The 27,016-nt window shown below is 44.2% G+C and overlaps 1 protein-coding gene and 1 long non-coding RNA gene across 3 annotated transcripts in view; one reads left to right on the top strand and one right to left on the bottom strand.

Annotated features, from left to right (window-relative positions):
• plxdc1 (plexin domain containing 1) overlaps positions 1–19,476 on the top strand; it is a 355,103-nt gene extending 335,627 nt beyond the window's left edge. For both annotated transcript variants that reach the window (XM_067429432.1, XM_067429431.1), the window contains 2 exons: positions 18,246–18,385; positions 18,465–19,476. In XM_067429432.1, the coding sequence (XP_067285533.1) occupies positions 18,246–18,385; positions 18,465–18,587 (263 nt within the window). In that variant the 3' untranslated portion in view covers positions 18,588–19,476. The remainder of the gene's footprint in view (positions 1–18,245; positions 18,386–18,464) is intronic.
• A 148-nt stretch (positions 19,477–19,624) lies between these two features.
• Positions 19,625–25,221, bottom strand: LOC137055772 (uncharacterized). The gene is made up of 5 exons (XR_010900063.1): positions 25,115–25,221; positions 24,776–24,855; positions 24,460–24,506; positions 23,253–23,343; positions 19,625–22,811 (listed from the first exon to the last, which is right to left on the bottom strand). It is a non-coding gene; the product is annotated as an uncharacterized lncRNA (long non-coding RNA).
• Positions 25,222–27,016: the final 1,795 nt, after the last annotated feature.

The following is a 27,016-nucleotide window of genomic DNA, read 5'->3' as shown; positions in this document are numbered from 1 at the left end:
TGCCTTGTCTAGTCTGGTCGGATTGTCCAGTGTTTGTTCGTGTTGGTCTCACCTGTGTTTGTGTCCAGTCTCCTGCTGTACGTGAGTACTCTCTGGATGCTGTCTGTGGTGCTGAGTGCTTTGTCTGGGGTGGTTTTGCTCGCCACTGCCTTCCCGCTACGAGCTCAAGACTTCGGCTCGTTTCTAAGGACCGTATTCCTTTGTTTGATCCCTGTGTTATGCTCCAGATCTGCATCACCCGTTGCTGTGATCGGCTATATGCCTAAGTTCCTTTTGTGACTTAATAAACCTTTCTGTTCTGCACCTTTGCATTTGGGTTCTTTCTACAATCTCTGACAGAATAATCTGGCCAAGATGGACCCAGCAAGGGAGACGCCATTCCGCGCTGCTGTTGAAATGCACGGTGCTCTGCTGGGCAAGCACGAGGAGGAGCTCTCTGTCACCAAGCATGCGGTGGAGAGCCTGGCAGCCCAAGTTACCGAACTCATGAGTCAGCTCCACCAGTTGCGCCTGGGGCAGTCGGCGAACGGGTCACGTGGTTCCGCATAGCCTTGGATCAATTATCCCCCCTGTTATTCAGGTGAGCCTTCTGGATGTCGTGCCTTTTTAACACAATGCGAGGTGGTGTTCTCTCTCCGGTCTACCACATATGCGGAGGAACGTTCCAAGGTTGCCTTCGTTGTCTCTCTCCTCACGGGATGGTCTCGCGACTGGAGAACAGCTCTCTGGGAGGCTGATTCCGCATGCTGTCAGCAATTTGCTTCCTTTAAGGAGGATATGATAAGGGTGTTTGATTGCTCCGTCTTCGGAAAGGAGGCTTCTCGGCAGCTCTCCGCCTTGCGCCAGGGTAAGCATTCAGCTACTGACTTTGCCATTGAGTTTCAGACTTTGGCCGCTACCTGTGAATGTAACGAACCCGCTCTTTCTGCATGTTTCCTGGATGGGTTAAATGACGAGCTTAAGGACAAGATTTTTGCACGGGAGATTCCTTCCCAGTTTAACCAACTGGCGGAGCTGGCAGCTGGGGAGAACACGGATCTCTTCTACCGAATGACAACGTAGGATGCAGGAAGGTCTCTGCCTGTACTGTGGCGGCTCTGGTCATTACGCTGCTTCCTGTCCAGTAAAAGCAAGAGCTCGCCAGTAGTTCGGGGAGTACTGGTGAGCGCGACCCCCATCTCTCCACTTCACAAGAACCGCACTATGTTTGATGCTGTCGTGCACTGGCGAGGCTCATCATTTCCCTGTGCTGCCCTTATTGACTCCGGCACTGAGGGGAACTTCATGGATGAGAGCTGGGCTATGGAACATGGTATTTCCTTACGGGAACTGTCTGATCCCCCCACCGCCATTGCCTTAGATGTTCGTGTGCTGTCTAACATTCATCAAGAGACTGTAGCAGTGAGTCTCACCATTTCTGGTTATCACCAAGAGACCATTTCCTTTTTTATTGTTCATTCCCCACTTGCCCTTGTCGTTCTGGGTCACCCTGGGTCACCTGGTTCACAAGAAGAGGGACGGCTCGCTGCGTCCCTGCATTGATTATCGAGGGCTGAACAACATCACCATTAAGAACCGGTATCCTTTACCGCTGATGTCGTCAGCCTTTGAGATCTTGCAGGGAGCAAAGATCTTCACGAAACTGGACCTCCGCAATGCATATCATTTAGTGCGCATAAAGGAGGGAGACGAGTTGAAGACGGCGTTCGATACCCCTCTAGGCCACTTTGAATATTGCTTCCTTTCTTTTGGACTGGTAAACGCTCCAGCAGTTTTTCAGGCACTAGTATATGACGTGTTGAGAGATGTACTAAATGTCTTCGTCTTTGTGTACTTAGACAATATGCTCATTTTCTCGTCTTTGCTCCAGGAGCATATCCAACACTTTCGATGCGTGTTACAACGTATTTTAGAGAATCGCCTGTTTGTCAAGGCTGAGAAATGCGAATTTCATTCTGAGTCTGTAACGTTTCTCGTTTCCGTCGTTTCAGCAGAGGGGGTTAGTATGGATTCCGCTAAGTCACAGGCTGTCATCGATTGGCCCGTTCCCGATTGGCCCGTTCCCGATTCCCATACTCTGCTCAGCACTCCTTCGAACATCTGAAGAGCTTATTCTCCTCTGCACCTATCTTAATTACACCTGATCCTCAGAGACAGTTCATTGTGGAGGTTGACGCTTCGGATGTGGGAGTGGGAGCGGTTTTGTCACAACGGTCATCTATTGATAACCGGATCCATCCGTGCGCTTTCTACTCTCACAGGCTTTCACTCACGGAACGTAATTATGATGTGGGAGACCGTGAACTTTTGGCCATTTGGCTAGCTCTCTGCGAGTGGCGTCATTGGCTGGAGGGGGCGGCCGTTCCGTTTATCGTCTGGACCGACCACAGAAACCTTGAGTATATTCGTTCTGCGAAGAGGTTAAATTCACGCCAAGCCCGGTGGTCGCTTTTTTTTGGACGGTTTGACTTCACCATTTCTTTTAGACCAGGCTCTAAGAACCTTAAGCCTGATGCGCTTTCTCGTCAGTTAGGCTCCTCGGGGGAGGGTTCCACCACCAAGTCCATTTTGCCCAAGGGCTGTGTGGTTGGGGCGCTCACCTGGGGGGTCGAGCGGTCAGTTAAGAGAGCGCTCACCCGCGTTGCGGTTCCTCGTGGTTGTCCGGAGGGTAAATTGTTTGTTCTGAGGTCTGTTCGATCTGCCGTTCTCCGCTGGGGTCATGTCTCCAGGTTTGCCGCTCACCCTGGGGTGAGGGGTACCTTGGCCACTGTTTCCCAGTGGTTTTGGTGGCCGTCTATGACTCGCTAGTTTCGTCAATTCGTGGCTGCCTGTCCTGTCTGCGCCCAGGCTAAGTCCGTAAATCTCCTTCTGCAGGTTTGTGCTCACCTGTGTTTCTGTCCAGTCTCCTGCTGTACGTGAGTACTCTCTGGACGCTGTCTGTGGTGCTGAGTGCTTTGTCTGCGGTGGTTTCGCTCGCCACTGCATTCCCGCTACGAGCTCAAGACTTCGGTCCGTTTTTAAGGACCGTATTCCTTTGTTTGATCCCTGTGTTATGCTCCAGATCTGCATCACCCGTTGCTGTGATCGGCTATCTGCCTAAGTTCCTTTTGTGACTTCATAAACATTTCTGTTCTGCACCTTTGCATGTGGGTCCTTTCTACAATCTCTGACAGCGCTTGGCCCCGTAATTGCTGCTTGCAGCTATATTTCTTATTATGAGATCATGTCCAAATACAATTTCCCTGTTGTACATAGAGAATTTCTCACAGTGGTAAAAGCTATACCGAAAGGACTTGGTCATTTAAAGAGATGTCATTTAGCTTTTGATAAGGTAGCTAAAATTGAAAAAAAAAAAAAAAAAAGATTAAAGACGAGCATTCATGACCCAAAATGTATTAATAATTTTAATATAATTTTTTTGGAATTCTTTAATAGATAAGATAAATTGGAAAAAAGCATGGTTATTACTTTATAAATTTTGTGGACCAAATAAAGTTAAAGAATTACATTTAAAAATTCTACATAACATTTACCCAACTAAGGAGATTACTTCTAAAATTGGTAATGTTCATTTGAATTGTACATTTTGTAATTCCAATACAGTGGATCATCTTTTCTTTAAGTGCCCCTTTATCAAAGAATTCTGGTCTGATTTGTCAAAATTTATTGCTTCTAATTCCAGTTTTGTCATTGATTTTACCATGTTTGATATAATTTTTTATTTTTCTCATTGCAATCATAGTATAGAGTACATTGGGAATGTATGTATCTTGATGGCAAAATACTATATTCATAAATGTTAATTTTCACCATTAATACCCAAATTGAATAATTACCTTTGTGACTATTTAATTAGGACACTTAAAAAATATAATAACAAAAAAAGTGTCAAACTTGTGGAACTATACAAGGATTTTTTTCAAATCAAATTTTACATTTGATTACTTTATTCCATTTCTCTATCTAAAATCTAATGTTAGACCTACCTGAAAAACCTGAAAAGCATTGTTTATTTTATTAGTATCTTTGCTCAATAGTATTTATTTGTGCTGCTGCTTGTATTTAATTTATTTGTTCTTATTTTCTTTATTTTCATTTGACAGTAGTCCATTTTCCCCTGAACATAGCAAATACCAAACTGTACTGAAACCGTGAACCTAAAACCGCGATACAAACCGAACCGTGAGCAATCTGTACTGTTACACCTCTAGCATAACGTGTGCGAGGGGGTGCCACAAAATGTTCAAAGGGTGCCATGACTGAAAAAAACGGTTGGGAAACACTGGAATAGACAACAGCTTCACTGTACATGTATTTGTAGCAATTTTTGGTAAACAGTACAGCATAGTGTGCATTGATTATTACATCAACTGCATTTAAAATGGAGAGTGACGGAGATACAACATTGTAATGTTATGCTCTTGTATTTAGCCCTAAGATATTCCTTACTATCATAGTCAAATGTGACCGTTCACCATTTTTCAATTAAATAAATGTTATTAAATGTGTATATATATATCCGGATGAGGGAGCACATTCTCTAAGCGGGATGCAATTACCTTAGCCAATACCTTGACATCAGCATTAAGCAAAGACAATGGTCTGTAAGACCCACAGGAGGTTGAATCTTTGTCCTTTTTGAGAAGGAGAGCAATAGTGGCTTGTGTCATGGTTGGAGGTAAAAAAAACACTTGTTTTAAAAGTAATGGTGCCAATTTGCCAGTAATTTTTTTTAAAAATTCAATCGGAAACCCGTCGAGGCCTGGGGCTTTATTAGATTGGATGACATTAATTGCATTTAATACTTCTTCAAGAGAGAGTGGAGAGTCCATTTGCATGGCAGTAGTAGAATCAATGACAGGGTTCGAAAGATTCTGTAGAAATGTATTCATTTTAGTGTTATCAGTAGGAAATTCAGATTTATATAATAAAGAGTAAAATGATTTAAAAGTAGCATTAATTTCTAAGGGGTCTGCATTAATAGTGTCATAAATGTTTTTAATAGTAGGTATCAAACGGGAAGTGGCCTGTCGTCGTATCTGATGTGCCAGTAAGCGACTTGCTTTATCACCATGTTCGTAGTATGAGCCACGGCTACGTAGTAGCAAGCGCTCTGCCTCTTTAGTTGAAATAAGATCAAATTCTGCTTGCAAATCGAGACGCTTAAGTAATTCTGGAGAAGGGTTCAATGCATATTTCTGATCAAGGTTACTAATCACAGATGTAAGTGCATTAAGCTTACCATTAATCTTTTTATTAGAAAGAGCAGAGTAAGAAATAATTTGACCTCTCGGGTAACATTTAAGTGTTTCCCACAGCAATGAATACGAAAAGGAGTCATTGTGATTAAAAGACAAGAACTCATCAATAGAGTTTGAAATGAGTTCACAGAATTCTTTGTATGCCAAAAGAAGAGAGTTAAATCTCCAAAGTGGTGGGCTAGGTTTATAATTAGAGAGTTGAATATCTAATAATAAAGGTGAATGGTCAGATATTACAATTAGGGATGGGCATTTTCCCAAAATATTGTATTCGAATATTTGGGCTCATAAAAATCGAATATTCGAATATTCGTTTATTTAAATTAGGTATTTTGAGAAAATGAGAGAAATGTTTCTTTCTTTTTTTCTCTAAACATGTCGTCACCATTTCTGAACAAGCTTATGATTAGGCAATGTGCACAACACGCTTACGTTATATCTTAAGGTTTTTAAAACATTAAACAGTGTGTAAAAAAATGCCTAAAGAACAAAAGCATTATAAGCTCAAGGAGCACGAGCGCAGAGCGCGTAAGTTAGCGTGACGTACACACACACACACACACACACACACACACACACACACACACACACACACACACGTCAATAGGCTATAGCCTACCGACCTGTGTGTGTGTGTTTGATATGGCTGATGTCTTTACTTTGTATTGTTTCACATTTTCATGTAGAGAGAAACTATAATATTATTGGATTATGATATTATTCTCGGGTGAGAAAATGTGCCACTGACAGGCGTTGCGGAGACAAAGATAACGGTTAAGTGAAGTTTGAGTGAATAACTTTGTGTTTTCTGTTCATAAACCCTCAAAGAACTTTAAAGGTGAACTATGTAGTATTTTTGCAGTAAAATATCCAAAAACCACTAGGCCGGTGTTATATATTTTGTTCAGTTGAGTACCTACAATATCCAAGAAATTTCCAACTATTTGTAAATTGTGAGAAAATTGCTATTTTAACTAAGGACAGGGACGTTGCAGCATTGCATTTGAGGGAGTCGCCTGTCAATTGCGTCATATCTGCGTTACCCTCGGTTTCGGCTTTTATTTGACAGGAGCGCTTTACTCTTAGCAGTGTGAACAAGTGAACGCACAGAGTAAAGTCATAACATCGTTTTGAACACACTTAAATGTATCTAATATGATAAACAGAGCTACATTACCTCAAAATCATAACCGGAAGAGCGGATCTGTGCAGGCGCCCGGCGAATGTCTCCCGTCCCTTCATAATAAAAGTCCCGGTATTTGCGAGGCGGGTATTTGTTTAACAATCGCTCCAGCAGCTGTGCTCAGGTCCATAACACTCGGTCCTGCTCTGCTTTAGACTACAGTAACGTTAATAACCGCATGCATGAACGTGATTTCTGCCCGAGTCCTATTTTCCACCGGCTGTGAGGAGAAGACCACATCTCCCAAGATGCTGCGCTCACACGTTGCGTCATCAAACTACGATTTGTTTTGAATAGGCGCCCTCTAGTGGACGGAAAGCTCCATAGTGCACCTTTAAAGAAAGCATTTGTCTCGAGATCATTTTGCTATCATAAGTTATCTCACTCTCACTCGGGATACAGATGAGCTTACCTGCACTCCTGAGCAGTGATCGCTCATTCCACTGGTGTTTGGATTTCATGTGATTCTCGTTTGTGGTGGTGATATCATTATAACTCAGTTTCAGTAATTGATTTCATCAAAAGTAACTCCATTTTGTAACAGCATTTTCAATTTTCATCGAAGTAACGTTAATTCCAAACATTGCGAGGCAGACGACGACATTGTGATCAAATGCACTTAACTTATTAACCTGCTCCACAACGCCACCCAGTGGATTGAGATATAACTGCGAGATTTAGAGGGATTTCTCATGGATGCACTGTGTAGCCAGTTGCTTGTGACCTTTTATTTTATGTCATCCTACTTTTATTATTTAATTTTACCTTACCTTATTTGTGTTGAAAGAAATATTTTTGTAAATGTTTTAACTTCATCACAACTTAATGTTACCCTTTCATTGTTATTTATGTTTAATTTTCAATGGTTCCAGTTGGGAGTTCCTACCAATTGTTGTAGGTGGGGCCTTAATTAGTGGCGCACCTTAGGATGCGTTATCGCTTCCTCTTTAAGCGTTCGCACTCAGTCTGACTGTGAATGCAGACGGGGAAGTGCGGAGTGAGACAGTAGGCCTTCCAGTGTGTGTGTTTTCTAATTTTGCTCCAACCTAGTTTTTCTTTAAAGCAAATAAATGTACATCCTTAATCTCATCCATGTTTGTAGTGATGGCCAAATGAACCTGAACCACTGAGGCTTTCCAGCCCATTGCTTCACCAAAAGGTTCATTTACCTGAAGCCTCATGAAACAGTGTGCTCCCTAGTGACACCTGCTGTGCAAAGCAATGCATCGCACACAAATCTATTCATTCTGAGCAACCAAATTGTCATAGTATGGGCACACCCTTTTTCTATTGCCTGTGTATTAATAAAGTATTTTACTCTGCCTGTATTAACCTATGCACACACAACTCACACAAACACACAACTTTGTGTTCAACTATTCAGTAGTTCTTTGGGTTAGTGATGACATTGAATGCCCAGAATGATTGTAAATAAATTATTGTGAGTGCAGTGCTGATTGGGAGTGGAATTGTGGAACAGCAAACTGCAACAGGGATGGGAAAAGCTTTCCCTAATACAGTCTAGTCTTATAATAATATTATTAATAATAACAATAGCAATAATATTGAGAGTGTGAGAGTACCAGAATGAATTATGGCTTGTACGGCGCCTCATATTTTAGTAGTAGGCCTAGTGTTATTATTATATATATTATATAGTCTGCTCTCACACACATACAATATAGGCTATATATATATATATATATATATATATATATATATATATATATATATATATATATATATATATATATATATATATATATTATAATTACGTAGTATAGGTATTACAACTAGGCTAATTTACTCTAATAATCTACTGAACTATGTATAATTTACTCTAATAATCTACTAAACTAAGTATAATGTAATATAATATATAATACAGCTATGATATATAATGATATCGCTACTACATACAACCAACACCTCAACACCAATGCAAATGCCTACTGCAAACCCCACAACAGGCGCGAGGTTTCGAACCACTTTTGTCCGAAAGCGATACTCAGAATGAAGCAATGACGTATTCAACAGAAAACGAGGCCTCGTTTGTCATCGTCACGTGATTTTCACGGAAACGATACAAGCCTCGAATCGGGGCTTCATCTGGAACGCCCCTTTTTGCTCGACACAAGCTCCGGAGCCTCGCTTCAGATGTCCCATCACTACATGTTTGGCTGTCCTTCTGTCCTGAGGGTACCACTTGATATCTGCTACAACTGCATTTACTGCCAGCCAATTAACAAAATAAAATTCGAATAGTATTTTTAGTTTTCGAATGTTAATTACAGATCGAATATTCGACTATTCGAATATTCGTGCACACCCCTAATTACAATACCTAAATAGTCAGAAGAATTAACACATGAATTAAGTGTACTATCAATAAAAAAGTAATCAATTCTAGAGTATGAATGATGCACCTGGGAAAAGAAAGAGAATTTTTTAATAGATGGGTTACGGGATCTCCATGGATCAATAAGACTATTCTGTTCCATAAAATCAGAGAATGCTTTAGACATAGCAGATCGAGTCAGATTTCGAGGATTAGACCGATCCAAGATTGGGTCAGAAACACAATTTAGATCCCCACCAAGGATCAGCAAGTGTGTGTTCAAGAAGGGGATGTTACTCAGAAATCTGTTAGCGAATTCAACATCATCGAAGTTCGGGGCGTATACGTTTATGTGGCAAGGGGGGCGTGGTTCAGCGAGGTCTGCAGCGGGAGAGAGGGCCGCGGGACGAGCGGTAAGTGAGTGGGTTGGACGCAGATTAATAACACCTGTCTCTTGTTCTAGTAATGAGCGCGGAGACGGGATAAAACACCAGCGGAACCGGAGACCGAGGAGAGAGAGAGTCGGACTGTTGTTGCGAGAACCTGAGATATCCGGAACCCGGAAGTGCGTGACCCGGAAGCGAAACTGAGCATATACAGAGACAAACACACGCTGAAGCGTGCACGTTGTGATTTGAGTTATTGAGAAAATAAAGAGCATCAACAGTCCTGCCGACCCCCGTGTCCTCTTCCTTCCTCACTATATCGAACTTGTTACACTGGTGCCGAAACCCGGGAAGGAAGCAGGACAGAGCCGCCGCCATGACAACGCCCTCCGCCTCGCCATTTGCGGAGATCATCACCTCCCTCGCGGCCCTCCACCAGGAACATCATAAGGCGTTGCTGGACCTTCGGACTGAACAGGAGCGCCGCTTCGCGGCCATAGTCCAAGGCCAGCAAGAGGACCGCGAGCAGTTCCGGAGCTGGATGGACCGGGAGGTTCGCGCCGAGGCCGCTGGGCGGGCCAGCGCACCGGTGCACGTGCCCCTACAGAAGATGGGGCCGGAAGACGACCCCGAGGCCTTCGTGGATCTCTTCCAAAAAGCCGCGGAGGCCTGCGGGTGGCCCCGGGCACAGTGGCCGGTGCGCCTCATCCCTCTTCTATCAGGCGAAGCCCAGGCGGCCGCGCAACATCTACCGGTTGCGAACCTCCTGGACTACGACGATCTGAAGCGGGCCATACTTCAGCGGGTCGGCCGGACCCCAGAACAACACCGCCAGCGTTTCCGCTCCCTGGAGTGGGGCGAGTCCGGTCGACCCTTCGCATTGGCCCAACAGCTCCGGGACGAGTGCCGCAGATGGCTGCTGGCCGGCGGCAGCGACGTGGACCATGTCGTCGATCTGGTGGTGCTGGAGCAGTTTATCACTCGGCTCCCCAGGAAGACCGCCGAGTGGGTCCAGTGCCACCGGCCCACGTCGCTGGAGACGGCCATCAATTTGGCGGAGGACCACCTGGTGGCGTGCCCGGGGGTCGGCGCACCCCCACTAACTTCTCCCTCTCTCTCTCCCCCTTCTCTCTCTCCTCCTGTCCCTCTCCCCAGGTCCCGCCCTCCAGGCCCTCCTCGCGTTCCCCCCAGAGGCCGGGGTGGGATGGGCCTTGGACCGTCTGGGAGTTCGCGGGCCCCGCCCAGGGGGGCGGGGCCGCTGGGGACGGGTAGTGACTATGGATCCGGTTCCGCCCCCTATCCGCGCTCAGCCTCCAACCCACTCCCCGCCGCCGGGGCGGCGGGTAGGCCTGGGCTGGCCTGCTGGCGGTGCGGTGATCCGGATCATTTTGTGGACCGATGTCCGATGATGGACATCGGAACAATGATCCGGATCCCGGACGTCCAGCGGACCACCCCCGATCAAGCAGGAGAGTACCAAATTCCTGTAAGTATCAAGGGGGGTACATATCAGGCCTTGGTGGATTCAGGATGTAACCAAACCTCGATCCATCAAAGCCTGATTCAGCCTGGGGCGTTGGATACAAGCCGCGTGGTTAAGGTGCGGTGTGTGCACGGGGATGTGGTGGAATATCCGGTTGTCCCAGTCACGATACAGTTTAGGGGAAAAAAACATAGTGTTGAGGTGGCGGTTAGTCCCCACCTCCGGCATCCGCTAATTCTGGGGACGAATTGGCCCGCCTTTTCGGCGTTATTGGGGTCGTTGTGCGCGGATGCCGCTTGGGAAAACAAGGCTAGGAACGGGGCGGTGCGAGTGCAGGTTGGCGAGGCTGATACGGGGCCCTTGGGAACGGCTTCAGAGGAACCGAGCGGGGTGGAGAGACTGATTCTCTCGGACCGCGATGACTTCCCTCTGGAGCAGTCTCAAGACGAGACGCTAAAACATGCGTTTCAACAGGTCCGCACTATCGACGGTCAGTCCCTCCAACCCGCATTGCCCGTCACGTATCCTTATTTTGCCATAATTAAAGATAGGTTGTATCGAGTGACCCAAGACGCTCAGACAAAAATGGATACAACCCAATTGTTAGTACCAAAGAGCCGCCGGGAAATGCTTTTCCAGGCGGCTCATTCTAACCCGATGGCGGGCCACCTGGGACAGGCGGCCACGCTGAATCGTTTAATGACCCGATTCTTTTGGCCAGGCATTTATGACAATGTGCGCAGGTGGTGCGCGTCTTGTCCTGAATGTCAGTTGGTGAACCCACTGGCCGCCCCAAAAGCGCCATTGCGCCCTCTTCCATTAATGCAGGTCCCCTTCGAGAGAATTGCGATGGACCTCATCGGGCCATTAGAACGATCCGCACGCGGGCATCGTTTTGCGCTAGTTATCGTGGACTACGCAACACGATACCCGGAAGCAGTGGCTCTCCGCAACATCTCGGCGAAGAGTGTTGCGGACGCACTGTTTCGTTTAATCTCCCGGGTGGGGATTCCGAAAGAAATCCTCACTGATCAAGGCACGGCGTTTATGTCACGCACGTTAAGCGAATTGTACGGATTATTGGGCATTAAATCCATTCGAACCAGCGTCTATCACCCACAAACAGACGGTTTGGTCGAACGATTTAATCGCACTCTTAAATCCATGATCCGTAAATTCGTACAAGAAGACGCCAAAAATTGGGATCGGTGGTTAGAACCCCTCTTATTTGCTGTGCGCGAGGTCCCGCAAGCCTCCACGGGGTTTTCCCCCTTCGAGCTTCTCTACGGGCGTCAGCCACGGGGGGTGCTGGACGTCCTACGAGAAACTTGGGAGGAGGGGCCGTCGTTGGCCAAAAACGAAATTCAGTACGTCATGGACTTGCGAACAAAACTCCACACATTGGGGCGGCTATCTAGGGAGAATTTGTTGCAAGCCCAGGACCGCCAGAGCCGGTCATATAACAGGGGTACTAAACTGCGCAAATTCACACCGGGAGAGAAAGTGCTCGTTCTACTCCCAACCTCGAGCTCAAAATTAATGTCGAAGTGGCAGGGGCCGTTTGAGGTCGCACGACAGATAGGAGAGCTCGATTATGAAGTGATACGATCCGATAGGAACGGGGCACGTCAAATATACCACCTCAATCTGCTGAAAAAATGGAATGAGGTGGAATCGGTGTTGTTGGCAACGGTGATCGGGGGAGAGGATGATCTCGGGCCAGAGGCGAGCATTAAGGCGCAATCAGTCGCGCTGGCCCCTGGGGGAGACCACCTCTCACCGTTACAACTCGCTGATTTATCGAAGTTGCAAGCGGAGTTCGCTGACGTGTTCTCGCCCCTACCGGGACGTACCGACTTGATTCAGCACCATATCGAGACCGAGCCGGGCGTGGTAGTTCGCAGCCGGCCGTATCGCTTGCCTGAACACAAGAAAAAAGTAGTTCAGGACGAATTAGGCGCAATGCTCGACATGGGAGTAATCGAGGAGTCCAACAGTGACTGGGCGAGCCCGATAGTTTTGGTCCCCAAAACGGACGGCTCGGTCAGGTTCTGTGTGGACTACCGCAAGGTGAACGCTGTGTCGAAGTTCGACGCGTATCCAATGCCACGGGTTGACGAATTGCTTGATCGGTTAGGCTCGGCTCGATTTTATTCGACACTGGACTTAACAAAGGGCTATTGGCAGATCCCCTTGTCTCCATTGTCCAAAGAAAAAACAGCTTTCACCACGCCGTTCGGATTACACCAATTTGTCACGCTTCCTTTCGGCTTGTTCGGGGCGCCCGCAACCTTCCAGCGACTCATGGATAGGATTTTGCGTCCCCATGCTGCATATGCTGCTGCGTACCTAGATGACATAGTGATTTATAGTCACGACTGGCAGCGGCATATGCAGCATGTGAGGGCGGTCCTGAGGTCGCTGAGGAGAGCGGGGCTCACGGCCAATCCGAAGAAGTGTGCGATTGGGCGGGTGGAAGTAAGGTATCTGGGCTTCCACTTGGGTCATGGGCAGGTGCGTCCCCAAATTGATAAGACTGCCGCAATTGCAACCTGTCCGAGGCCCAAGACCAAAAAGGAGGTAAGACAGTTCTTGGGGCTGGCGGGATATTATAGACGGTTTATACCAAATTATTCGGACCTCACCAGCCCTTTGACTGATCTTACTAGAAAGGGGCTACCAGATACGGTCCAGTGGACGGAGCCGTGTCAACAGGCTTTTACCCAAGTAAAGGCTGCCCTATGTGGCGGGCCGCTGTTACACTCCCCTGACTTTTCTCTCCCTTTCTTGTTGCAGACTGACGCGTCGGACAGGGGGCTGGGCGCAGTCCTGGCCCAGGAGGTGGAGGGGGGAGAGCGGCCGGTGCTGTACATTAGCCGTAAGCTCTCCAAGAGAGAAGCTAAGTACAGCACCATAGAAAAGGAGTGTTTGGCCATCAGATGGGCCGTTCTCACCCTCCGCTATTACCTCCTGGGGCGGGAGTTCACTCTCTGTTCGGACCACGCTCCTCTCCAATGGCTCCACCGCATGAAGGATACCAACGCGCGGATCACCCGTTGGTATCTGGCTCTTCAGCCGTTTAAGTTCAAGGTGGTCCACGGGCCGGGTGCTCAGATGGCTGTGGCCGATTTCCTCTCCAGAAATGGGGGGGGGGGGGCTGCAGGCCGGACGGCTCCCCGGCCTGAGTCGGGCGGTGGGGGTATGTGGCAAGGGGGGCGTGGTTCAGCGAGGTCTGCAGCGGGAGAGAGGGCCGCGGGACGAGCGGTAAGTGAGTGGGTTGGACGCAGATTAATAAGACCTGTCTCTTGTTCTAGTAATGAGCGCGGAGACGGGATAAAACACCAGCGGAACCGGAGACCGAGGAGAGAGAGAGTCGGACTGTTGTTGCGAGACCCTGAGATATCCGGAACCCGGAAGTGCGTGACCCGGAAGCGAAACTGAGCATATACAGAGACAAACACACGCTGAAGCGTGCACGTTGTGATTTGAGTTATTGAGAAAATAAAGAGCATCAACAGTCCTGCCGACCCCCGTGTCCTCTTCCTTCCTCACTATATCGAACTTGTTACAGTTTACCAACAAAACCTTTTTTTGCATCAGGGTCCCAGCAACTATGAGATATCTGCCATTCCTATCAGCAATTACATCAGTGGATGAGAACTGAACTTTTTTGTTAATTAAAATGGCGACCCCCCTTGATTTTGAATTAAAATTTGAATGGAAGACTTGGCCTACCCAGGGGCAATGTAACCTACACTGATCTTTAACACGAAGGTGAGTCTCCTGCAAAAATACTAAATCAGAGTTTAAACGTTTCAAGCGCGCAAAAACCTTAGATCTCTTAACAGGATTACCCATACCTCGTATATTCCAACTGATGAATCTGAGAGGTGTGCCTGACCCAGCAATGCTGGGATTTAAATTGTCATTAACCATCTGAATAAAAAAAATTAAAATGGTCATACAGAGCCGAGGTGAAACAAGTAGAACCGATCTGAAAAGCTATTGAAGCTCACCCAGGAACCAAAGTTTTGACAAAGTTGCTGGCATCCTCCGCAGAAACAAAATCCTTCTCAACACCGTTGTACGTGATGCGAAGTCGCGCTGGATGAAGTTGGCGTCTGACCTCATTGAATGCAGCCCGAGCCCGAGCTATCTTGGCGGTGTGGTCAGGAAAGACTGAGACGGTCACTCCTCTGACTTTAATCTGTCGGAGCTCTCTAGCGCGGCGCAGAATGTCCATACAGTCACTGTGATAATGAAACCTGCACACTATGGCTCGCGGACTGTCACCAGGCTTGGGTTTAGGTTGGAGGGTCCGGTGGGACCTGTCCAAAAGCGGCTCCTTTTCTAAATTGAACGCTTCCTTCAGCAAGGCGGCCACCGCTGCAGTAGTACAGGTGTCAGGGCCCTCCGGTACTCCCACTATCCTAACGTTGTTACGCCGTGATCTGGACTCCAAGTCTTCACATTTATTTTCCAGCTTGGCTACGCTAGCTGTGAGGCACTCGATAGTAGTTTTCATCTCGGCGATGTCATCGGAGCACTCAGTGAGTGCGTGCTCCATTTCTCCAACCGTACCTTTAAGCTTGGACATGGTAGCCTCCGTAGCAGCTTTATCGTTCGCCAGCTGTGACTTTACCGCTTGCAGGTCAAGCCTAATAGTAGGCAGAGCATCCCCGAGTGTATCCTGGAGTTCCTTTTTAAAAATATCAGCAATCTCTTTCCTCACCGAGGCCAACAACTCGAGCTTAAGTGCATCGATGTCAAGGTTAGCATGCACCGAGGCGCCCTCAACCTCTGGAGCAACAGATGACCCACTCGAGGGTGTGGTCGCAATTTGAGGACTAGGCCGCAGTTGTGTCTGAATAGTTTTGCGAGTTTTAGAGTTCTTTCCAGCCATCTTATGCAGTCCAAAGTTAGACTTCCTAACAACAAAAAAATCAGCGGAGCAAGACTATGCTAAATATGTGTCGAAAAAGCGCAAAAGGATTACAATATTAATACAACTGATATATCCTGCCGTGCCCAACTCTCTGTCATTGTTCGCTATGTGGATAGTGCAGGTAAAATTCAGGAGCGCTTTATTGGATTTTTTGAGGTTTCGGGGGGGCGTGATGCCCAGTCCGTTTTTGAAATATTAAATGAGAACATGCAGGGCTACAATTTTAAGGACAAGCTTGTGGCACAAACCTATGATGGGGCTGCTGTCATGACTTCAGATCTCAATAGTCTGCAGGCCAAAGTGAAAGCAATAGCCCCCAGTGCAATGTTTGTGCATTGCTATGCACACCGACTGAATCTGGTGCTGTCACAGGGGGCTAAACGCTTGCCTGAGTGCAAACATTTTTTTGCATCACTCTCTGGATTTGCCACATTTTTTTCAAAATCCACAAAGAGGACATCTTTTCTGGAGTCTGCAGGCTGTTCAAGGTTGCCCAGAAACGCTCCTACTCGATGGAATTTCACATCGCAGATAGTGAGCACTGTGGCAAACAATTATGATGGCCTCCTGCAGACATTTGAGAACATCATTGCAGATACAACAATGGATTATGATACACTGGATTGTGTCAAAGGCTTTGTGAGGAAACTGGAGGATTTTGAGTTTGTGTTCATGTTGTACACATGAACAAATCTTCTCTGAGACTGATGTGGTCTTTGGTATTGTCCAGCAGAGGGTGATGGATGTTCTTTACTGCAAGAACAGAATTGAATCTCTTCTTGCATTTGTCAAAGAGAAGAGGTCAAAGGGGGCTTTCCAAGCCATGTATGCCAAAACAGCAGATCTCACATCAGACCCACGAGATGAGGCCATGAGAAAGCGCTGTCTGACCCAATTGCAGGATCCCCAAATGCGATACAGAAATCTGTACATGGCCATCCTTGATAATATCTTGGAGCAGATTCCTCGACGTTTTTCAAATTTGGAAAGCATAATCTTCTTAGAATTAGTCAATCCAGGAAAATGTGATGACATGAGACAGGTATTTCCAGAGGAGGCCTTCCAAAGTGCAAGTGAAAAGTTATGGCCATCACTTTGATTCAGGAAGACTGAGGTCAGAACTTCAAGTCCTGTATTCAGATTAGGACTTGCAGGGTAACAGGGGAAAGCTGTGTGATTACTTGGTGTTCCTTAAAGACATGGAGTTGGTCAGTGCAATGCCTCAGCTTTACAAACTGTTCCATTAGTGGCAGCAATTGGAGCTACATCTGCAGGTGTAGAAAGTTGGTCAGTGCAATGCCTCAGCTTTTCAAACTGTTCTCATTAGTGGCAGCAATTGGAGCTACATCTGCAGGTGTAGAAAGGAGCTTCTCCTGTTTAAAGCAACTCAAGTCCTACACCCGAAACACAATGAGCCAAGGCCGTTTAAACAGCCTAGCTTTGCTGGCCATTGAGAGGACACTGGTCAATATCAGTGTGTATATATATATATATATATATATATATATATATATATATATATATATATATATATATATACACTCACCTAAATGAGTATTAGGAACACCTGTTCAATTTCTCATTAAAGGTGCACTATGTAATATTTTTGCAGTAAAATATCCAAAAACCACTAGGTCAGTGTTATATATTTTGTTCAGTTGAGTACTTACAATATCCCAAACATTTCCAACTATTTGTAAATTGAGAAAATTTCTATTTTAACTAAGGACTGGGACGTTTCAGCATTGCGTTTGTGTGAGTCGCCTGTCAATCGCGCCAAATCTGCGTTACTCTCAGTTTTATTCTGCCGAGCGAACGCACAGAGTAATGTCAGAACATAATTTTAAACACACTTAAATGTATCTAATACATTACATTTAATCATTTAGCAGACGCTTTTATCCAAGGCGACTAACAAAAAAAGGGAGAGCAATAGAAGCAACGAAACAAACAAGGCCAACAACCTGTAAGAGCTGTAAGAAGTCTCAATTAATTAGCACAGTACACAATTTTTTTTTTTTTTGTGATAAACATGGCAGTTGCTTGATATAATAAACAGAGCTGCTTTACCGTATAATCATGACCGGAAAAAGCGGAAGTGCGCACGCCTGGTGACTGTGTCCCGTCCCGTCATAATAAAAGTCCCGGTACTCGTGAGCCGTGTGTTTGTATAACAATCGCTCCACCGGCCCTGCTCAGCTCCACAACACTCGGCCCTGCTCTGCTTTACACTACTGTAACGTTAATAACCGCATCCATGAACATGATTTCTGCCCGAGTCCTATTTTCCACCGGCTGTGAGGTGAAGACCACATGTCCCAAGATACTGCCTCACACTTGGCATCATCAAACTACGCCTTTGTTTAGAATGGGTGCCCTCCAGTGGACGGAGAGTTTGCATAGTGCACCATTAATGCAATTATCTAATCCACCAATCATATGGCAGTTGCTTCAATGCATTTAGGGGTGTGGTCCTGGTATAAATGCTGAGCTGAATCATGCATCTATCTTATGTGCTCTCTGTCTTCATTTAAACTTTACTTTTGCACATCCACATCTACGAATTGGAAAATTGTTGTATTGTTTGAACTGAAAATAACGACTTTGTGTTCATGTTTATCATTGCTTCACTTTCTTTCATACTTTCAGGTGAGGAAGAGGCACCAGAACACACAGCCATCATTGCAGGTGTAGTTGCAGCTCTAGTTCTACTGGTGTTCTTGACCCTCTTGGCTGTCTACTACATTAACACACATCCAACTGTTGCGCCTCCTATTTACCTCATGCAGGTAAGCACAAATCCTTCCATCAGTTTTCCTTTACTAGATCAACTCATCATTTAAAATTAATGATGTCTCTTATTCACAGCGTCGCACCAATAACTATTGGCCATCCATGAAGTTTCGGAATCAAGGATGCCATTCCAGCTATGCTGAGGTTGATCTTGGGGGTTATGAGAAAGAAGGCTTCATTGAGGCGGAGCAGTGCTAAGGAGGCATGGACAACATTTGGAACTTTTGGTGATTTTAGGAACATGACAATGTTTAAATGAGAGTGCTGTAGTGGTAGGGAGAGCTGTCATTGTTAAGGGAGCACTTGAGACTGTCATTAACGTTTTGTGAGCTTTTCTCTGTCTCCCTACAACTGGCAGCCATCCTGCAGCATCTTTTATGCTGTTTGTTTAATTTAAAATACATTTTATTTGTTCTAAGAAGTAGTAATTGTAAAGATATGTGACCAGCAAATCTGCTAATTTCACTCCGTGAGAATCGGATTTTAGCTCAAATTATTGAAAGTTAATGTACAGTATAGCATAGATTTTCTTATTACAATCTATTTTTTTTTTTTTTGTGATTTACAATTAGTTGTGTACAGTGACTAAAATCTGCACAAAAAAACTCAGTTAGCCACATAGAATTGACAACACTAACTGGAATGGCATATTCTAATATTAGTTATATGTCACCAATTTTCTGATTCATTCAGTTATAAAATAGGAAATCAATTTGCTCATAAAATATTGATGGAATGTGCAAATTAACAGAAAATGTTATGACTATATTTTAAAAGCAAATTAAAAGTAAACGTTTACATGTTTAATTTTGCTGTTTGCCAAAGCTGTTGGTGGAGCTGTAAAGTAAAACACGTTTCCAGCTGGAAAAAAAAGGTCAGACATTAGAAATCCTTATGACTAAATCAAAAGCAAAGGTTAGTTGAATTTCAGTGTTTTAAATACCATTGCATTGTTACATTTTTAACATACAGTATGCTTATTATAAAACAATAAAAAAGGATGTTTGGAAAGAAAATATTTCTTTTATTCACAGGATCATAAATGTAATCGTATCTGCATGACTAAAGCCCTATTCGGACTGGATTAGTTTAACATGGGGACATGGGGGTAAAGTCATTTTACCTCAGGACGTCTGTAATATTAATGGCCAATTCGCACGGGATAAGACATCTCAGTAAAACTAGCAGAAGTGGGAGGAGTAACTCGCTTTAGTTGGCCATTAATTTTACAGACGTCCTGAGGTAAAATGACTTTACCCCCATGCCCCCATGTTAATCCAATCCCGTCCGAATAGGGCTAATGTCAGTAAAGATTACCGAGACTTTTACCTTCTGTAAAAAGGTCTGGAAAAATGACCTCGGGTAATACTAATCCCGTTCGAATAGACCTGCTATAAAAATGTATGGTAAAATCCCGTCATTTCCTGTTTAAACGTTTTTTTAAAAAGCGCATTTTACGACCTTGGAGGCGCTTGAAGCATTCGGTTGCGTTGTAGGTGGTGGGACAAATCTGTGGAAAATGTCCAGTATTTTCTGCATATCATTTAAAGCAAAAAGAAGATCAAAAGCACTTATTAGAGGCACAACACGTATTAGCTCTAGGAAAGTGTCTATTACCAACATAATCCAATCAGAATCGTTAGACTGGACCTAACTGTTTATTAAAACACATATATTGGAGACGGAGTTCAGACTGGCGCTCAGGTTGTGTGTTTGCTCACGTTATAACGGTAACGTCATACGCACATGACGTCAAGGAGGTGCGTAAAGCGAGTTACTCCTCCCACTTCTGCTAGTTTTACCGAGATGTCTTATCCCGTGCGAATTGGCCATTAATATTACAGACGTCCTGAGGTAAAAATGACTTTACCCCCATGTCCCCATGTTAATCTAATCCCGTCCGAATAGGGCTTAAGATGGTAAAACAGGCACACCTGCAGCCAAAATTTTAAAGTTAGCAAGGGTTGATGGGCGGCCAACCAAGTTTATAAGGCCAATTGTATTATAAATATGAATTGTCAGGATATGCGGTGAACAGAGGATTCACAAGAAGAGAGTTGGTGAGAAAAGAGACTTTTATTTGCATCATTTGGGCAAAACGCCTCCAAATTTATGCTGTGTTCGAGGCAGGTTTTTGAGCCCTTAAGTTATGACTCACAAACCAAATGACTCACAACTTTTTAGCATTCCAGGCAAAGTCAAGCAAAATTGCCTGTGCGCAAGGAATTTCAGTAACTAGATATAAACAAAGCACGCTGGACCTTACGGTGCTTATGCTCATTTACAAAAATGTCTATTGAAAAAGGTGCTTATTACTTGCTTATCTGAAGGAAACGGTGGAGAAAAAAATGGCACATAAGGCAAGAGAAGCTGTTATACCTTTTATTTCACATTATTTGTATATTTAGAAATGTATTTGGTATTAATTTATTATTGCACTCAATGGACTGAAAACTAGCTAATGCTAGAAAAGCTGCTGATGATGTAAGACATAACATTTGCTTATGAATAACGTTAGAGACATTATTTTAATAAATTATTTGGTTTTTAAATGTATGACTTCCATAAAAACAGCATCCGTAGGGGCTGCCATTGTTGTTTCAAGTGTGTGATGTCAGAACTCGTAACTGGGAGTACATCAATCTCGTATGAGTTTATTGGTGTGAAGTCACGGGTTTAACGGCTGTTCCAGCGCACTTTCGCAGGTAGAAGCTTGGAAAAACACAGGTTACGGGTTGTGTGGATGGCAGCATAAAGTGACACATGAAAACAGAACAAAGAGTATGGGGACTCCAGAGCTGTCTACACAGCCAACAACAGACACACAGGCTGAACAGACCCATTTACGAAGCTGAGTCCAACACGATGAAGAAGATGAGACAAAAGTAACAGCAAAAGAACAACTAGCTGTCACACTCCTGAACTAAGTGTCCTGGGCACAGCAGCAAATAGCCTAGATAGCATTGTGACATTACGTAAATGGTTAAATTGCATCAGAATCATCATTTTGGTTGATGTTGAAATTTCAGTGCTAAATAATATTGGATCCATGTTGAAAATTCCATGCTTTTCAGTGATGAAAATACAAACATTGACAGCTTGAGTCAAAACAGCTTAATTATCCACTAGTGAGGCTTAAGGCTGATTTATACTTCTGCTTTGGACCTACGTCGTATCGTCTACGCCACAAGTTACGCAGTGGTTATCATTTATACTTCTGCGTTGTTGTCAATTACACATGCAGACAGCTAGTGGGCAGGGTCCACAGGCATGTTGATGGTAACCGCCAGTCTCAAGGAAAACAACTTGTTAACATTGTCATTGCATGCGTTTGACACACCTGAGTGATGGCGGCAGATAGCGGCTTTTCTTGCAACTTGAGTTGTTGTATGTAATACAAATTAAACATCTCTGGTTGATTAGTAGATTAACATGAGGCGATCTGGCACTGAATGCGTTTGTGAAATCATGCAGAGAGTGCTCGTGGCCGCTGTTTTCAGGTGGCTCGTGCACTGACTAGTGCTTCAATCGATCGCTGTTGCAGAGACTATTTATTATGTTGCAATCAAACAATGAAATGCAGCCGTTGTTGTGTCCCTGTTCTTGATATACAATCACTGATTAACATATTTTGGTTTTATTGAGAAAATAAATAAACTATACACAGCGTATCTATGTATTTATTCACTAACATAAATAATCTCTGCACTACAAAACAATGTTATATAGATATAGGATGAAACTATAATTTCTGGACACACACACTCCTATAGCAGATTTATTTATCTATAGACTTGAGGGAGTGGTTCTGGCAGACCAATCCCAGCGCTTGCGGTCCGCGTAGAATTGACGCGTAGTTACATTTTTGGAGAGGTGCACATCGGTACGACGAAGGGTACCTTCTGCGTGCACTTGACGCAGAAGTATAAATTGGGCTTTACTGTCAATCTCTCTATCCCATCATTCAACATGTTAAAACAAATCCAAATTCTAGTTTTTGCTACTCTGAGTAATATACAAATCTTTGTATTTAGGACACTTTTTGCATGATAACATTTACATCAGAAATACAGTATGTCATATATTCAAAAATATAACATTAAAATGATCTTTTCAGACTTTTTCACCAAATAAAACAGCACAAACACATTTTAAAAAAGTCATAACATTTAAATAACAAAACATATAAAACAAACATGTTTTTATGTCAAAAAGATACATTTCCTCAAAATTCAAAAGCACTGTATAATCTTTAATGTACTCTAAGTGTATTGCACTGACCGAAGACATGGCAGACATCACCAGCTCATCATCTTTAAAGACAATCAAAGCATCCAGCGGGTTTAAAGGTAACATTCCCTCTTCCTCCCCGACAGAAATGATGGTGACTGTTGCCTTCTGCACCTGGTCAGGCTCCTTTTTCTATATGCATTGGAAAAAAAAATATGTTAGTTTATGTCACCACATATAAAAATGTCAGGACAGACACCATATTTACATTTTCGGTAACACTTTACAATACGGTGTATGTTAATGTGTTAATTACCACAAGGCGTCAAAGCCATGCATTTCAACTTCCAGTTGTCTGCTTTAATGAATCATTAGCTAATGATTTATAAAGGTGTCATTATGTTATGACTTTACTTATTGGGGCACATGACTATTAACTAATTCAGAATTAATTCAAAATTCATAACCACAATGAATGATTTATAAAGGTATCATTATGTTATGACTTTACTTGTTTACTTGTAGGTCTAACATAGTTTTTAGGTGTACCCACACCATGCATTTATGCTGATAGCAGATAAAAGGTTAACATGTTGCTAAATAAATGTAATGTAGTTTTGACATGTGTCCTACCTTGTGTCTTGAAAACATCTGCTGACTCTTCTTTTTAAATTGTAATAGACCTGCCAGGTAAAGTTCAAATGACATCAATGCCATTTTTGTCCTTGAAGACAAAATACAAAATTATTAGGGTAATTTATCTCACAATTAAGCAACATAGGCAGTTTATTTTTATGATTCATGACAAGACTTCTTTCAACCACTGCAAATCTAGCATTGCCAATTACCTGACACCTTTACAAACCCAAGGCAACTTCAGGATAACTGCCAGTGAAAATATAACACAAAAGAAAAAAATTCTGTTCATATTAGGAAAGTAGTCTATAACCAGAACTTTCAAGACTTGACCAGTATTCTCCTGAAGCAATAAAACATGACTTTAAATGATAGACTGTCTGAACTTTGGACTTTAAGCTTTTTTTAAAAAAAAATGTATTGCTTCAGAAGACTTACCAGTTGTGCTGCCAACTCTCACGCATTTGGCGTGACACACACGCTTTCAGGTACATGGGGCGCTTAATAGTTCCAGCGCAGTGTCAATGCATTTGAGTGGCTTAAGCGGATACACAACAGCTTCGCTATACTGGTGTTTGCAGCAAGTTTTAGTAAACAGTACAGCTTGTGCATTGATTATTAAGTCAGCCATATTCACAGGATCGTTTTGTTATGGAGAGTGATAGAGATGCAACATTGTTAACATTAATTTTATTCTTGTATTTAGCCCTCAGGTATTCCTACTAATAAGTCACACTCATAGAAGACAAATGTGACCATACACCGTTACTATTTTTAAATTAAATAAGTGTTCTATATTTTAGTAATGTTTATTGACTATTTTGAAGAGATCTATAGGCTACTAAATAGGCTACTATTTGTGCAATATAGTAATGACCACTTAAAATATATTTCTTCTAATATTTTTTATTATTATATTTAAATTTGTTTTGTAATTAAGGGTAAAATAGGGAATTCTGATTCAAAGAGGTAAATTAGATTCATTTTGTTGCTTAAAAAATAATAATGTTAATTTGTAATGCCATTATAGTTGCCTTATGGCTTTTTAATAAATGTATCTAATCTAGTTGCTCAAAAACAGTCTTCCATTTGAATAAATATTTAGATATGATCAAACACTAGATTTCTTTAAATGTGAAATTTATCATTTGCATTTTGCACAGTACAAAATCCCATTGATTTGTTCAATGTTAATTCTACTTACTCATAGTACTGTAGCCATGTTGCTACCATTGCACCTTCGTCTTTGCTCTGAAAATATTTAAAAGCATGGCAACAATGTGTTAGTGTGAGTTTCAAATGAGAAAACGTCATGAGGATCAAAATAACAGTTTAAAATGTTAACTAACGTTAGCCAAACAGGATCTAAAATGCTCCTTGAGTCACTTTGTTCACCCCGGAGCTTCAGCTGTTTTAGTCAAATTAACTAGCATCACATATGATAAAGGAAACTCGAATTCGATTAACAATACATTTAAAACGGTTGTAATATAAGGAATGGGTGAGTTTGCATTCATTACGTTTTGCTTTGGTTACTGTGGCACGAGAGAGATGTGGAAAGATGGCCAGCCACCTCAAAAGCCAGCGTTTATCTGTCTGACTATGAGAAAAGCACAACAAAAAATATTTTTTTTAATTCCCCACTGACAAACTGGGGTGTAAAACAGCATATTTAACTCCAAACGTTAACATTACCATTGATAACACTGATGTAATAGCACGTTTGCTCCTGGCTTTATTGAGCTGGTTTATTTACTGAGCTGGTTATTCTTCAGATAAACATAAAAAGAGGTACGAGAATAACACAGAACACATTCAAACGTGCCCGAAATATGAATAAATAAGTTTGAAACGCTTACCTGTTGTTTTTCTTGACTGTAGCACGAGCCGTCCTGCTGTGACTGAAGGAGGGAAAATGGCACGGTTTTTGTTGCCTCGGAAACGTCTCGTTACGTATGTAACCCTAGTTCCCTGAGGGAACGAGACGCTGCATCGAAACGCTGTGAGAACGCCTCTGCGTGAATGCATCGTGAAGCGCGTGTAGAACCAATCTATCGGGAGATCGATCGTCGCCGATGTGATGACGTCACAGACCGGAGACATTCTGTGAGAACGCTTATACCCACATCGCCATAGGACCAAGTGCCTCGTATATGTGTGAAGCCGTAGCGCACACGACTACAATAGCACCTGCGCCCCAACAGTAGATGCCACATCTAATTCGTAGAATCTGACAAAGGTAAGCGGCGAAGACCAGCCTGCCGCATTACAAATATCTTGGAGGGAAGCCCCCGACAAAAGTGCTTTAGAAGCAGCCATACACCTGTCAGAATGCGCCCGGACAGCCAGAGGAGATGGCTGTCCGGCCGCCTCATAAGCAAGTGAAATGGCCTAAACCACCCACTTGCTCATTCTCTGCTTAGACACGGGAGCCCCCTTTTTCAGGGCTCCAAAACAGACGAAAAGCTGATCAGATTTTCTCCACAGGGCAGCTCTGTGGACATATGCGTCTAACGCCCTAACCGGGCACAGCAGATTTAGTCTTTCCTGGTCTGACGTCATAAATGGAGGAGGACAGAAGGCTTGAAGAGTAATGGGGCCCCGTGGGCTCAAAGGAACCTTGCGGATGTAACCTGATCTGGGATGCAGGAAAGCCTTTACCATACCAGGCGCAAACTCTAAACATGAGGGCCCTACCGACAAGGACTGAATGTCTCCTATTCTTTTAAGAGAGGAAATGGCCAATAGAAAAATCGTCTTTAGGGTGAGGAACTTCTCTGAAACTTCCTCTAAAGGTTCAAACGGAGGCTCAGACAAGCCCCGTAAAACAATGGCCAAGTCCCAGGTCGGGACCCTCGAATGCACCACCGGCCTCAACCTTAAAGTACCACGGAGGAAACGTGTAACTAGAGGGTGTCTTCCCAAAGATACTCCACCCAAAGGGGCGTGGAAGGCAGCTAAGGCCGCCACGTACACCTTTATTGTGGAGGGGGTCAACCCTGCCGAGAACCTTGCCTGCAGGAGCTCCAGCGCTGTACCAACCGGGCAGTTAACTGGGTCCAACTGGTGTTCTCTGCAGCATGCTGAGAACAGTCTCCATTTCAGAGCATACAGTTTCCTCGTGGACGGAGCTCTGGAGTGAAGGATGGTCTCTACGACCTCAGTCAAGAGACCCTCCTCTATGAGCCTGGGCCCCGTCCCGGCTTACCCTCTCCAGAACTCCTGGAAGCAGGACAATAGGGGAAAATGCGTACAGGGGCAGCCTCGGCCACTCCTGTACCATGGCGTCCAACCCCAGTGGGGCTGGATGTGACAGAGAGAACCACTGAGGACAGTGAGAATTCTCTGCCGAAGCAAACAGGTCTATCTCTGCTTTCCCAAATCTCTGCCATAGGAGCTCCACCACCTCGGGGTGGAGTCTCCATTCCCCGGGCCTCGGCCCCTGCCTCGACAGGATGTCCGCTTCCTGATTTAGGACCTCTGGGATGTAAACTGCCCTGATGGAAAGCAGTTTCCCTTGGGCCCACAGGAGGATCTGACGTGCCAGTTGTATAAGTGACGGGACCTCAGACCCCCCTGGTGATTTATATAGGCGACCACCGATGTGTTGTCCGTCCTGACTAATACATGATGGCCCCTGAGGTCGGGCAGAAACTGTTTCAATGCAAGAAACACAGCGAGCATCTCTAGCCGATTTATGTGCCATAACCGCTGGTGTTCCTGCCATAGACCCTGGGATGAAAGGCCACTCATGGTTGCAC

Source organism: Pseudorasbora parva, chromosome 21 (assembly GCF_024679245.1).
Source record: "Pseudorasbora parva isolate DD20220531a chromosome 21, ASM2467924v1, whole genome shotgun sequence".
In the NCBI taxonomy this organism is placed as follows: domain Eukaryota; kingdom Metazoa; phylum Chordata; class Actinopteri; order Cypriniformes; family Gobionidae; genus Pseudorasbora; species Pseudorasbora parva.
The sequence above is the reverse complement of the archived record's forward strand: the minus strand, read 5'-3'. Positions and strand labels throughout refer to the sequence as shown.